At 40.3% G+C, this 15,359-nt stretch overlaps 1 protein-coding gene across 1 annotated transcript in view; it reads right to left on the bottom strand.

The window, feature by feature from the left end:
* chrne (cholinergic receptor, nicotinic, epsilon) overlaps positions 1–14,910 on the bottom strand; it is a 58,512-nt gene extending 43,602 nt beyond the window's left edge. Inside the window, exons 1-2 of the mRNA XM_059976329.1 lie at positions 14,829–14,910; positions 2,576–2,709 (exon numbers count right to left, since the gene is read on the bottom strand). Coding sequence (XP_059832312.1) covers positions 2,576–2,709; positions 14,829–14,910 — 216 coding nt within the window. The remainder of the gene's footprint in view (positions 1–2,575; positions 2,710–14,828) is intronic.
* Positions 14,911–15,359: the final 449 nt, after the last annotated feature.

Here is a 15,359-nt window from a genome sequence, read left to right as displayed (position 1 = left end):
ACGCAGATTGGGGGACTGCCTCATTGAGCACCTCCGCTCCATCCGCAACAACAGACAGGATCTCCCAGTTGCCACCCACATCAACTCTGCTTGATATTCCCATTCGGATATATCCATACATGGCCTCCTCTGCTGCCATGATGAGGCCAAACTCAGGATGGAGGAGCAACACCTCATATACCGTCTGGGTAGTCTCCAGCCCCTTGGTATGAACACTGAATTCTCCAACTTCTGGTAATTCCCTCCCTCTCCCTTCCCCCATCCCACCTTCACTCTGTCTCCTCTTCCAGCTGCCTATCATCTCTCTCATGATTCTGCCTCCTTCTACTACCCATAGTGCCCCTTTCATTCCTTCTTCATCTCTCCGACCTATCCCCTCCCTGCTTCCCCCCCCCCCCACCCTTTGATCTTTCCTCTTTTTGGTTTTTCACATGGCACCTTCCACCCTCCTCCCACCTTCTTTTTAGGGCCCTTGCTCCCTCCTTCTTCAGTCATGATGAAGGGTTTCGGCCTGAACGTTGACTGCTCATTTCAATGGATACTGCCCGACCTGCTGAGTTCCTCCAGCTTGTTTGTGCATCTGGATAAATTTGGGTTGTTTTCACTGGAGCACCAGAGGCTGAGGGGAGATCTGACAGAGGTTTATAAGATTATGAGAGGCATAGATAGAGTAGACAAGGAGTATCTGTTTTCCGGGGTTGAAATGTTTACCAATAGCAAATTGGTAAACAGCAGAGGGCATGCATTGAAGGTGAGAGGGGTAGGTTCGAGGGGGATGTGAGGGGTAAGGTTTTTACTCAGAGTGGTGGATGCCTGGAATGTGCTATCTGGTTCGGTGGTAAAGGAAAATACATTGGAGGCTTTTAAGAAAAGTTTAGATAGGTACATGAATGTACAAAAGATAGAGGGATATGGATGTTGTGCAGATAGGAGGCAACAGTGTTTGGATGTTTCTGATTTGCTTTTTAGCTGGTTCGGCACAACATTGTGGGCCGAATGGCCTGTTCCTGCATGGTACTCTTCTATGTTTTGTCTTCTATAACTACATTTTGATTACAGAAAGATTTTATTACGTAACAGATTACAGAATAAAATGATTGTCCACAGGTCTAGTAGTAAATCTGGTGCTTTGCTGTCTTCGAGGGAATTTCGAGCTAAGTGTGTGGCCTCGAGGCCAAGAAACCCATGATTGACTCCATTTCTCACGGATCTCACCGATTAAAGCGTCAAGAAAGATTGAAATCATTGCGGTGAGAGCGGAAGGCAAGTGGGTGTTTAGCATTGTCTACACCTTGTTGTTTGTTGCTGCCAGGGGAGGGTGTCTGTGTGTGGTAGTTTCTTTTTTCTCTCTCTCTCTCCCTCCCTTTCGATGCTATGGGAAAATCGAAAAGGTTTGTGGATTGGACTCTGACGTTTATGTAAATGATGTGTTTCTGGTAGCCCTTTTTTCCTTCGCTGTTATTTTGTGCGATTTTGACCGGGGAGGACTAGCACTGTTGACTGTAGATAATGAACACTGAACAGAACCGAATATAATCTGGACTCTTGCCATTTTGTGTTTTATATTCTGTTTTTCTCACTCTTTTTTTTGTTGTTGCCGTAAGCGCAAATTTTTTTTGCACATGGAGATGGTGACGTTTATTCTTTGAATGGGTTCTAGGGTTTTCTTTGTTTCGTGGCTGTCTGTGGAGAAGACGAATCTCAGGGTTGTATTCTGAATACAAACTTTGTGAATAAATGTCTTTGAATCTTTGAAATCCAACTTTATATTATAACAATGGGTGCCTGCTATAACATAATTATTGAAGTTTCTAAAACTTAAATATTGGTGCTGCGGCATTCCATGTCTCTACTTTGTCTGTTGTTCCCTGTTATATTAGCACAGTCCATACCTCTATTACTAAATATTAACCTTCATAATTATTTCCCCTACAACACCAAGTATTCTCTTTACACAGTCAACAATAGCAAACACTACATTTGCCAGAGAGTCCACATGCAGTTTCTACTTGGTCATCAACTGCATGAACTATCTTAACACTGTGAGAGTCCCCTTTACCATTTCCTCATATACCATTTCTTCCCCGCCATCGTCAAAGCGAAATTAGAAGAATGAGAGGGGGATCTCATTGAAACCTATAGAATGTTGAAAGGCCTCGAAAGAGTGGATGTGGAGTGGATTCCTGTAGAAGAGTGCACAGCCTCAGAATAGAGGGATGTCCATTTAGAACGGAGATGAGGAGAAATTTCTTTTGCTGAAGGGTGGTGAATCTGTGGGATTCATTGCCACAGGCGACTGTGGAGAACAAGTCATTAAGTGTATTTAAAGTGGAGGTTGATAGATTTTTGATAAGTTGGGGTGTGAAATATTACAGGGAGAAGGCAGTAGAATAAAGTTGAGAGGGATATGGATCAGACAAGATCAAAAGGAGGAGCAATATCGATTGGCCAAATGGCTTAATTGTGCTCCACTTTCTTATAGTCTTAATATACTACCTTGACATTCATTTCTTTGTGGGCATTTGCAGAAAAATAAAGAAATACAATACAAAATAGAATTTAGGTCTTTCCTTACCAATGAAATGAGGTTGGTTAGTGTGAGTTTCAACGTCACATCAATGATATCTCCATCGGTCTTTGCTGGTCGGATCCTCTTATCATAGTTGTCTAACAGGTCATGAATAAGCCTTTCTTCGATACTCGATCTAGCTGTAAGTGAAGCAGGGATTCATTAATATTGGCACTATTTTGCCATTCTATATGAGATCACAAAACCCTTGTCTGACAGCCACACTAGAAAGTGCTTGACTGAATACTCTGCCTCTTACATTTCCATTACTCAGCTTAGCAGACTGATCAAAATTGGGTAAAATGCACCCAGTGGACACTGAGTGTAAGTTCATGTCTTCTGCTGTTATAGCCCATCCACTTCAAGGTTTAATGTCTTGTACATACAGGGATGCTCTTCTGCACATCACTGTAGTCGTGTGGTTATTTGAGTTACTATTGCCTTCCTTTCACTTCAAATCCGTCTGTCCATTCTCCTCCGACCTCTCTCTCAGCAAGGTGCTTTTGCCCACTCAACTGTCACTAACTGGATGTTTTTTTTTTTGGTTTTCACACAATTCTCTATAAACTTTAGAGGCTATTGTGCATGAAAAACCCAGGAGATAACCATCCCGCCTGGCGCCAACAATGATTCCACGGTCAGACTCTTAAATAACAATTCCTTCTTCGTTCTGATGTTTGGTCAGAACAATAACTAAACCTCTTACCATGTCTGCATGTTTTTAGGCATTGAGATGCTGCATCATGATTGGCTGATTAGATATTTACATTAACAACAAGAGGTACAGGTGTAATAAAGTAGCCACTGAATGAATATACGTAGACAGCATACTATAGAATTTGCCTATTTTCTTTTATATGGACCAGTACTGCACAGGTTCAGGCCCTTCAGCCCATAATGTCTGTGCTGAACACAATGCTAGGTTACACTACATCACTATATGGATTTCAGCAAGACGTTTGATAAGGTATCCTATGCAAGGTTTATTGAGAAAGTAAGGAGGCATGGGATCCAAGGGGACATTGCTTTGTGGATCCAGGACTGGCTTGCCCATAGAAGGCAAAGAGTAGCTATAGACGGGTCATATTCTACATGGAGGCCGGTGACCAGTGGTGTGCCTCATTAAGAGTAAGAGACACTTACTCTTCATGATTTTTATAAATGACCTGGATGAGGAATTGGAGGGATGTGTTAGTAAATTTGCTGATGACACAAAGGCTGGGGGTGTTGTGGATAGTGTGGAGGGCTGTCAGAGGTTGCAGTGGGACATTGATAGGATGCAAAATTGGGCTGAGAAGTGGCAGATGAAGTTCAACCCAGATAAGTGTGAAGTGGTTAATTTTGGTAGGTCAAATATGATGGCAGAATATAGTATTAATGGTGAGACTCTTGGCAGTTTGGAGGATCAGAGGGATCTTGGGGTCTGAATCTATAGGACACTCAATGCAGCTATGTAGGTTGACGCTGTGGTCAAGAAAACATACGGTGCATTGGTTTAGGAGCCGAGAGGTAATGTTTCAGCTACATAGGACCCTGGTCAGACCCCACTTGGAGGACTGTGCTCAGTTCTGGTTGCCTCACTACAGGAAGGATGTGGAAACCATAAAAAGGGTGCAGAGGAGATTTACAAGGATATTGCCTGGATTGGGAAGCATGCCTTATGAAAATAGGTTGAGTGATCTCAGCATTTTCTCCTTGGAGTAACAGAGGATGAGAGGTGACCTGATAGAGGTGTATAAGATTATAAGAGGCATTGATCATGTGGATAGTCAGAGGCTTTTTCCCAGGGCTGAAATGGCCAACACGAGAGGGCACAGTTTTAAGGTGCTTGGAAGTAGGTACAGAAGAGGTGTCAGGGATAAGTTTTTTTACACAGAGAGTGGTGAGTGTGTAGAGTGGGCTCCCAGCAATGGTGGTAGAGGCAGATACAATAGGGTCTTTTAAGAGACTCCTGGATAGGTTCATGGAGCTTAGAAAAATAGAGGGCTATGGGTAACCCTAGGCTGTTTCTAAGGTAAGGACATGTTCGGCTCTGTTTTGTGGGGCAAAAGGCCCATATTGTGCTGTAGGCTTTCTTTATTTCCATGTTTCTATCCTTGAAGTTTATTAACTAAAATTCAGGCAGAGTTTTTGAGAGTTATAAGGTAGCTAAGAATGAAGTCAAGATGTAGAAGAGCAAGACGGGGATATGTGAAGGCTTCTCATGTGTCGTTAGGTTTCATGAGAAGGATTTAAAATCTAATAAATATTGAAAAGCCTAGATAGAGTGGACATGAAAGGATGTTTCCTATAGTGGCAGAGTCTAGGACCAGAGGGTACAATCTCGGAATAGGATTATGTCATTTTAGAACAGAGATGATGAGAAAGTTCTTTAAGCAAAAATTGGTGAATCTCTGGAATTTATTGCTGCAGTTGGCTGTGGAGGTCAAGTCATTGAGTATACTTAAAGTGGAGATGATAGGCTCTTGATCTGTAAGGGCATCAAAGATGGCAGGAGAATAGGATTGAGAGGGAGAATAAATCAGCCATGATGGAATGGTAGAACAGACTCAATGGGCTGAATGGCCTAATTCTGCTTCTATGTACTATGGTCTTGTGGTCTTATAGCCTTGGTGAGTAGTATTAAGGAAAATCCCAAGGTGTTCTATAGCTATGTGAAGAACAGAAGGATGACTAGAGTGAGGGTAGGACCGGTCAGCGTTAGAGGAGAAGCATGTACCTGGAACTGAGGAGGTAGGGGAGGTACTTAATGAATGCTTTGCTTTAGTGTTCACCAGGGAGACAGGCTTTGATGAAGGTGAGCACAGTGTAGAACAGGCTAATGGTGACATTCAGGAAGAGATAACTTTGGAGACTCTGAAAAACGTTTGTATAGATAAGGCCCCAGGCTGGACAGGTTACAATGGGAAGTAAGGAAAGAGATATCTGGGACATTGACGAAGATCTTTGCATCCATCCTGGCCATACAAGTCGTACCAGAGAACTGGAGGATGTGAATGTGGCTTCATGGTTCAAGACAAGTAAGAGGGATAACCCTTGGAACCATAGACCAATTGTCCGAAACTACTGGAGAGAATTTTTAGGTTTTTTATGGGCAGGAGTTATGACCACTTGGAGAAGCGCAGTCTGATTATAAATAGCCAGCATGGCTTTGCAAGGGGTAGGTCATGCCTCATGGACTTAACTCTTTTCAAGGAAGTGACAAAACAAATTGATGAAGGTAGAGGAGCTGATGTGGTGCATTTGGATCTTAGTAAGGGGTTCAACAAGGTTCTCTATGGGAAGGCTCATTCAGAAAGTCAGGAGGCAAAGGGTCCTGGGAAACTTGGCTGCATACATTCAGAATTGACTGGCCCACAGAAGGCCAAAGGTGATTGTAGATGGAGTGTATTCTGTCTGTTCTGGAACCCCCTCCCTCTGTGAACTTCATTAATGACTCGGATGACGAAGTGAGGAGCAGGTTAGTAAGTCTGCAGATGACAAACAGGTTGGTGGAGTTGTGGATCATGTAGAATATTGCCCTAGGCTACAATAGGACATTGATAGGAGACAATGCTGGACTGGGCTAAGAAATGGCAGATGGAGTTCAATCCAGAAAATAAGATTTAATCAGAATCAGGTTTAATATCACCAACGTATGTCGTGAAATTTGTTAACTTTGCAGCAGCAGTTCGACGCAATACATGATAAGAGAAAAATTGTCAATTACAGTACGTATACAGTATATATAAATAATAGTTAAATTAAAAAAGTAGGACTTCCGGTAAGATGGCGATTGTTTAGTCGCTCCGAACTTTTGCTCCGTTATTCTTCCTATCTTTGCACTATATGTCTCCCTTCTTAAACCTTAGTTAGGTATTTTATTAGTTCTCTTTTACCTGCCTGCGAACACATCTATCTTATAACGGCTACCAAAAGTACTAAAACTGGGAAAAAGGAAACTTCTACAGCTTTGCCGGCTGACATTCTCGCTGTTTTGGAACAACATCGACAAGATACTTTAATGGATTTTAGAACTGAATTTAGAACTTCTTTCAACCAGCTGGATTTAAAATTGGATCAGATCAATGCTAGAGTGGATGAACATGCTGAACATTTATCTCGCATTGACTTAACTTCTGAAGATTTACAACGCCGTGTTCAATGTCTTGAAACTCTCTGCTCCAACCTAAAGGAGAAGAACAGCAAACTTTTTTCCAAAATGGTGGATCTTGAAAATCGGAGCAGACGTTGCAATCTACAAATTCTTGGTTTGCCAGAAGCCACCGAAAAGGGCTTTCCTGTTGAATTTTTTTCTGATTTTCTCTGTGAGATTTTCAGGAAAGAATTTCTTCCGACTCCACCTGAGCTTGAAAGGGCTCACAGGATGTATGTTCCCCATGCAACTCTGGGTTCCCGTCCACGGCCGGTCATTTTATGCTTTCATCAATACCAGGTGAAAAACCATTTGATTATGGAGGCACGCCGCAGAGGTACTTTTGCTTTTCAAAACACAGTCATTTGTTTTGTGGAGGATTATTCCCCCCAGGTTCTGAAGATGCGTGCTGAGTTTAAAGGTGTAATGGAAGTGCTTTTTGATCGCAGATTCAGACCCTCTCTCCGAAATCCAGCCAATCTTCGAATTACGCTTACTACTGGAGATTGTAAGTGGTTTAAATCAGTGAAGGAGGCTGAGGCGTTTGTTGGAAGTCTTCCAGCCACCTCATCTTCTTCGGAACCGGCCTGACCTTCTAAAATGGTTGATAAGTACTTCTCAAAGTAAAACTATTTTTTTCCGAACTCAGACTTTACTTGACTAATTCAGACATTATCTATTGAAACTCTAAGGGCTGTAGTCAATCTCTCCCTGGACTTGGTGCGTTTTTTCTAAATAGGTAATCTAAGTTTAATGTTTCCCTGCGGATTTTTAGATGTAACTTGTGTAATCTGTTTTATTTTTGTATAACTTTATCTATAGAGATCTACAATTGACTTTAACTTGTTTTGGAGGTTTGGAGTTTTTATTAAAGGCCTCCATGTTGGTTGATTCATAGTTTCAGTTTTGCTTTTTTTTCTGTAAATGGTTGATAAGTACTCTCTTTGAATTTATAATTTCCCCCTTTTCTCCCTCCTTTTTTTTCTTCTTTATAACATTTCGCTGGTAGGTTAGTTTTAGTTTTCTTCTGATTTTCTTTGTATTAAGTTTTATACTTCTGTTGAAGTTGTTCCTATTTGTAATTCTGTTTTCTAGTGCATAAATTAGTTATTATTTGCTATATTATTTTTACGGAACTTTTGTTAATGACACAGAACTGCAAGTCATATTTGGGTTAATTTTTTTGGTAGAGCTAGCTGCTTTTTTAGGTAGCTGTCTAGTTTTGGGTTGCGAGAGTGGGGTGGATTCTCCAGTTCCAACACTACTCACTGTTTCTTTTGTTTTCCTTTGTTACTCAGGACATGTCTCTGTTTTGATTCTATGGATCTATGTTTACATTTTTGCTCCCAGACTGTTATTGTACTGCTTGATTTTTTATATGCCTGCTATCTTCTATGCACTAACAATTGATAATGGTTAATACACTTAAATTTGTGAGTTGGAATGTAAAGGGATTGAATCATCCTGTTAAAAGAAGGAAGGTCTTCTCACATATTAAACAACTCAAAGCTGACATTGCTTTCCTTCAAGAAACTCATATTTGTAGTTTTGATAATTCTCGGCTTTTGTCAAAGTGGGCGGGTCAGCATTTTCATTCATCCTTTGCCGCCAAAGCTATGGGGGTCTCCATCCTTATCAATTCAAATATTCCATTTGAACTCCATAATAAGATATCTGATACAAATGGCCATTTTATTATTGTTTCTGGTAAATTATATAATACTAAAGTTGTACTAGCAAACTATGCTCCCAATTTTGATGATGTTAATTTTTTTGAACGTTTTTTCTCCTCACTACCAGATTTAAGCTCATACTCTCTTGTACTGGGTGGCGATTTCAATTGTTGGTTAGATCCTAATTTGGATCGATCATCCTCTGTTACTGGACTACCTACTAAATTTGCCTTAGCTATTCACTCTTTTCTCTCTAATTATGGTATTTCTGATATATGGCGTTTCCTTCATCCTACTGAGAGAGATTATTCTTTTTTTTCACATGTTCACCATACCTTTACTAGAATTGACTACTTTTTACTCAATAATCAACTTATTCCATTTGTCTATTCTTGTGATTATCAGAGTATACTGATTTCTGACCATGCCCCAATTACTTTGTCTTTAAATTTTCCTGGTCTCCCTCAGAGGAACAAACACTGGCGTTTTGACTCGACTTTATTATCGGATGTTGATTTTCTAAAATTTATTAAGGATCAGATAACCTTTTATTCTAACACCAATACATCATCTGAAATGTCATCCCAGATTGTCTGGGATGCCATGAAAGCATATTTGAGGGGTCAAATAATCTCCTATACAGCAAATCTTAATAGAAAGTCCTGTGCAGATCGATTAGACCTCATTAATCAGATTAAAGAATTGGATCAACTGTATGCTCAAACTAAGAATCCTGAATTATACAAGAAGCGTGTAGAACTTCAAACTAAATTTAATCTTCTGTCTACTCAACCTGTCGAACGCCAACTTCTTGAAAGTAAGAGTCGCTTTTATATTCATGGTGACAAATCTGGTAAATTTCTAGCCAATCAGCTGAGGCGTTCCAAAGCCAAACAACATATTACAAAGATCCGGAAGGAGAACGGAGACTTTACATCGGATCATTTAGAAATCAATGACGCATTTAAAAATTTTTATTCTTGACTTTATTCCTCTGAATCTCTGAATGAGAATATCTCTGTTGATCATTTTTTAAATAATCTGAATATTCCTTCACTTTCATCTGTTTTTAAAGCTAAACTTAATGCGCCTATATCATTAGAAGAAATATCTTTTGCAATTTCTGCTTTGTCTTCAGGGAAATCTCCTGGACCTGATGGGTTCCCCGTAGAATTTTATAAATCATTCTCTTCACTTCTTTCTCCTCATTTATTCTCAGTATTATCTGACTCGTTTAATTACAGTAAATTGCCACCCTCTTTGAATGAGGCATCTATTATTCTTTTATTAAAAAAGGGTAAAGACCCAACAGAGTGTTCCTCGTATAGGCCGATTTCTTTGCTTAATGTTGATGTTAAAATCTTGGCCAAAGTTTTGGCTTATAGATTAGAAACTGTCATTCCCGCTATTATTTCTGATGATCAAACTGGTTTTATTAAAATCCGTCTTCCTTTTTTTAAACACTTAGCGTTTATTTAACATATTATATTCACCTCCAACTGGGATTCCTGAATGTGTTATTTCCCTCAATACGGAAAAAGCATTTGATCGTATAGAGTGGAACTACCTTTTTGCAGTTTTAGAGACTTCGGTGGAAGTTTTATCTCTTGGATCAAATTGCTATATCTGTATCCTTCTGCCTCTGTTTTGACTAATTTTCAGAAATCCCAGTTATTTAACCTCAAACGTGGCACCCGTCAGGGATGCCCTTTAAGTCCCTTTCTCTTTGATTTGGTTATAGAACCTTTGGTGATAGCATTTCGAAACTGTCCTGAATTGACTGGGATTTGGAGAGGGGATGTTGAGCATAAAGTTTCTCTTTATGCTGATGACTTATTACTTTTTCTTTCAAATCCGTCTACATCCTTACCTCCAATGTTTTCACTTCTTGATCGGTTTAGCCAGTTCTCTGGCTATAAACTTAATTTACATAAGAGTGAACTTTTCCCAATTAATAAAGAAGCACAAGAATTAACATTCCGTGATCTCCCTTTTAAAGTAGTTCATAATCAATTTACTTATCTTGGGATTACAGTCACAAGGAAGTTTAAAGAACTTTTTCGTGAAAATTTTGCCAATCTTTCATATACTATAAAACAGAGTCTGTTACAATGGTCACCTCTATCTATGTCTTTGGTAGGTCGTATTAATGTTGTTAAAATGTATGTTCTCCCTAAACTTTTATATTTATTTCAATCAATCCCAATTTTTATTCCTAAATCTTTTTTTGATTCCTTAGACTCTATTATTTTGTCATATCTGTGGAAGAATAAGCGCTCTAGAATTAATAAAGTTTATTTCCAAAAATCTAAAAAAGAGGGTGGCATGGCTTTACCTAACTTTCGTTTATATTATTGGGCAGCCAATATACGTTGTGCTACTTTTTGGTCTTTTTTCCATGGCCAAGCCGAGTGCCCTAACTGGGTGGCAATGGAGTTGAGTTCCACTAAAGATTTATCTATTTCTGCACTTCTCGGCTGTGTACTCCCTAGTAGTTTGTCCAGATTAATTGTTAATCCTCTTGTTAGACACACTTTGCGTATATGGGCTCAGTTTAGGAAATTTTATGGTTTCCATGGTTTTTCCTTTTCTAACCCTATCTTACATAATCACCTTTTTTACCTACTACGTATGATTCAGCATTCCATGATTGGTATAGGAAGGGCATTAGACATTTTGAAGATCTTTTTATTGATAATCGCTTCGCATCTTTTCAACAGCTCTCTGCTAAGTTCAATCTGCCCAATGCTCATTTTTTTAGATATCTCCAAATTAGACACTTTATCAATCCTTTAATTCCTAACTTCCCTGAAATGCCTGAGAAAAATGTTATGGATTTATTTCTTTCTATTAATCCACTAGGTAAGGGTTTAATATCATTTATTCATGATAAATTAGCATCCTTACGACGTGCCCCTGTGGATAAAATCAGAATGGCTTGGGAGCATGATTTAAATACCTCCCTATCTGATGAGACTTGGGACTCGATTCTCAAATCGGTTAATTCAACCTCTCTTTGTGCTCACCATTGCCTTTTACAGTTTAAGTTTGTTCATAGAGCCCATATGTCTAAATCTAAACTATCTCGATTTTACCCTAATATTAGTCCTCTTTGTGATAAATGCAAAAGGGGCGAGGCCTCTCTCATTCATATGTACTGGTTTTGTCCTAGCTTGGAGAAATTTTGGAAAGATGTCTTCATAACTTTATCGTATATTCTGAATCACCACCTAGAACCTAACCCTTTAATTGCTTTGTTCAGTTTTTTGGGTGAGACAGATTTACGTCTGAATTAGACTAAGTGTCGAATATTATCTTTTGCTTCTCTCCTGGCTAGACGTTTAATCCTCCTTAGATGGAGAGATGTTGCCCCGCCCACGCATGCTCAATGGCTTAATGATATTGTGTCCTGCTTAGACCTTGAAAAAATTCATTACTCAGTTCTTAATTCAGACTTAAAGTTCCATAAGGTCTGGGGACCTTTTATTGAGTACTTTCATAACCTTCCTCTTAACTAAGGTTTTTTTTTTCGGTCCCTTGCTTTCAGCTCCTTTTTTTTGGCATTAATATCTTCTGTTGCTAAGTGTATTTACAGTCTTGGGGGTTTGAATGTCCTGATTTATATTCTCTATATTGTGTTGTGGTTGGTCTGGAGTTCTTTTTTTGTTGCGGGGCTTGGGGAGGATACTAACTTTACCTCTTCAATTTGGGTGTTTTCTCAATTATTTTTTTTGTATTATATTATTATTGTATGTTTATTTTTGCACTGTATTAATGTTCTTCATTTTGATCTGGGGATTTTTTATCTGTAGCGATGTAGAAAATGTATTAAAAAACTAATAAAAAAAAAGTAGTACAAAAATAGAAATAAAAAGTAGTGAGGTGGTGTTCGTGGGTTCAATGTCCATTCGGAAAATGGATGACATGGGAAGTGCGAAGTGATTCACTTTGGAAGATCAAACGAAGGCAGTACCGGGTTAGTGACTGGGTTGCTAGTGTGGAGGAACAGAGGGATCTTAGGGTCGAGGTCCTCAGAATCCTCAAAGTTGCTGCACACGTTAGTGTATTTAAGAAGGCATATGGTGTGTGGGCCTCCATTAGTCGGGAGATTGATTAATCAAGAGCAACAAGGTAATTTTGCAGCTCTATAATTGATTAGGCGATAAGATATAGGAGCAGAATTAGGCCATTTGGCTCATCATGTCTGCGCCACCATTTCATTACAGCTGATCAATTTTCCCTCTCAGCTCCAATCTCCTTCCTCCCCCCACAATATCCCTTCACGCCCTGACCAATCAAATATCTTTCAACCCCTGCCTTAAATATACCCAATGACTTGGCCTCCATGGGTGCCTGTTGCAGCAAATTCCACAGATTCACCACTCCCTGGCTAAAGAAATTCTTCCTCATCTCTGTTCTAGAAGGATGCTTCTCTATTCTGAGGTTGTATCTTCTGGTCTTAGATTCCCCCTACCATAGAAAACATCCTCTCCACATCCACTCTATCAAGGCCTTTCAACATTCGATAGGTTTCAATGATGTCACCCCTCATTCCTCTAAATCCCAGTCAGTTCAGGCCCAGAGTCATCAAACGTTTCTTGTATGATAAGCCTTTCAATCCCAGAGTCATTCTTGCGAACTTCCTCTGAACCCTCTCCAGAGTCAGAACATCCTTTCTTCCATAAGGAGCCCAAAACAGCTCCAAACAGTCCAAGTGAGGCCTCAGCAGTGCCTTGTAAAGCCTCAACATTACATCCTTCTTTTATATTTGTCACGTACCCCGTGACCGGGTTACCAAACCAGCAGAAATGGAATCTGGTGGTACCGTAACTGAAGGTGATTATTAGTAAACTAAGTAATACAGTATGAAAAATGCAAAGATACATATAAAAGAGGTTAGCAATGAGAAACACAGAAGTGTAGGAATAAGAATGAAAACCAAGCTCTTATAGTAAATGAATAGTCTTAAGATAATGCAGAGTTCAGTTCAGTTGGATTGAGGTAGGTGCTGTTGTGATGTTGGAGAGAGAGAGAGAAGAGTAGCTGCAGCAGGCAAACCTTCCGTTGTCTTCTTGTTCCGTTGTACTGTTGTGGTCATCGATTATGACCCTTCCGTTCCCAGCCAGACCGTTCTTCAGTGGTGGACTTGTCACCCAGACGAGGATGGACACACACACAAGGCACCACCGGCCTGCCTTCACACACTGTGAGCTTCAGACCGATCCCCCCGAATCGATCCTCCAAGCCCCCTCCTTCCTGTGGGTGCACAACACTCGTTCAATGTCCAGTGGCATGTCTCCCTGTGTCTCAGCAGACTCGTCTTTTATCTCCCCTGCTGGGGTACCAGCCATCCATCAACTGACCATGTCCATCAAACTGGGCCATTCCCTCCTGTCTCAGCAAGCACCTGGCACCCACTATGCTGTGTCAGCAGGGATTCACACAAGCAGCCAAAGTGGCAAAATCCTTGGAAGTAAAGTCAACAATCAGCGAAGAAGCCATAATTGTAAATCCTCGTGCCTCTCTCATTATCAGCATGTGCAGCATGGCGCCTCTCTCCCTTTTTATCTTTCTCTCTCTCGTTAGCAACATAATTCACAGGGGGGTTAACTCTGGACCGCATCTCCCCATGGTTTTCTCATCACACATAATACCCCCACCCTTAAAAGAATTTTTACGGGGGGGGGAATTCAATAGTAAGGCACATTACAGGGTCTAATATAATACAGACGCAGTCATTAGCCAACAGAGTAACACAGATATAATTTCAAATCTAACACCTAGATAAACAATCAGCAATAACATTGTCAGTTCCCTTTACAAGTTGTATCTGTATATCAAATTCTTGTAACATCAGACTCCAATTTAATAACCGTCTATTTTTATTCTTTATGTTAGTCAAAAATACCAATGGGTTGTGATCAGTATAAACTATCAATGGCCTCTGTGCCAGACAAATGTAAACCTCAAAATGCTGTAACGCCAGAATAAGTTACAGTAATTCTTTTTCTACAGTGGAGTAATTTCTCTGGTGCACTTTGAACTTCCTAGAGAAATAAGCCACTGTGTGTTCAATTTTGTCCTCAGCTCTCTGCAGTAAGTCCGCCCCTGCAGCCTCGTCATTTGCGTCAGTTGCCAGGGAAAAGGGTTTCGAAAAGTCAGGTGATTTTAGCACAGGGTGGTAACATAGTATAGTTTTCAGCCTCTCAAAGGCTTCTTGGCAAGGATTGCTCCACACAAACTTTTCATTCTTTTGCAAGAGCTTTGTAAGAGGGAGGGCAATATCCGCAAAGTTCTTACAAAACTTTTGATAGTACTCCACCATTCCCAGAAACCTTCTCAATGCCTTCTTATCAGTCAGGATGGGAACTTCCTCAATAGCCTGCACAGGAGCCAACTGCCCATCCTACCACATACCCCAGGTATGTGACTGTGGCATGGCCAAACTCACTTTTGGCGAGGTTCACTGTAAGATTGGCTACAGACAGCCGTTTAAACAGTTCCTCCTCAGCCACAATGTGCTCGTCCCACATATCACTCCAAACCACTAAATCGTTAATGTAAGCCCGTGTTCTTTAACCCTTTAATCACTGAATCAATCATTCTCTGAAATGTCCCTGGAGCATTTTTCATTCCAAAAGGCAAGACATTATACTCATATAACCCTGATGGAGTGACAAATGCTGAAATTTCTCAAGCCCTGGCAGTTAAAGGAACACACCAGTATCCTTTTAGTAAGTCAGTCTTGGTGATGCATCTCGCCTTTCCCATTTTATCAGTGCAATCATCCACCCTGGGGATAGGGTAAGCATTAGTCTTTATGATGGCATTCACCTTCCTGTAATCTGTACAAAACCTTACACTACCATCAGGCTTTAGGACAACCACACATGGAGATGCCCACGCTGAGGAAGTTCCCTGGATAATATCAGCAGCTAGCGTATGTTCAGTTTCTTTTTCCACTAGCTTGCTCTTTTCCAAA

Source organism: Hypanus sabinus, chromosome 7, assembly GCF_030144855.1.
Source record: "Hypanus sabinus isolate sHypSab1 chromosome 7, sHypSab1.hap1, whole genome shotgun sequence".
NCBI classification, from domain to species: domain Eukaryota; kingdom Metazoa; phylum Chordata; class Chondrichthyes; order Myliobatiformes; family Dasyatidae; genus Hypanus; species Hypanus sabinus.
Note: the sequence above shows the minus strand (reverse complement) of the source record. Positions and strands in the feature narration are given on the sequence as shown.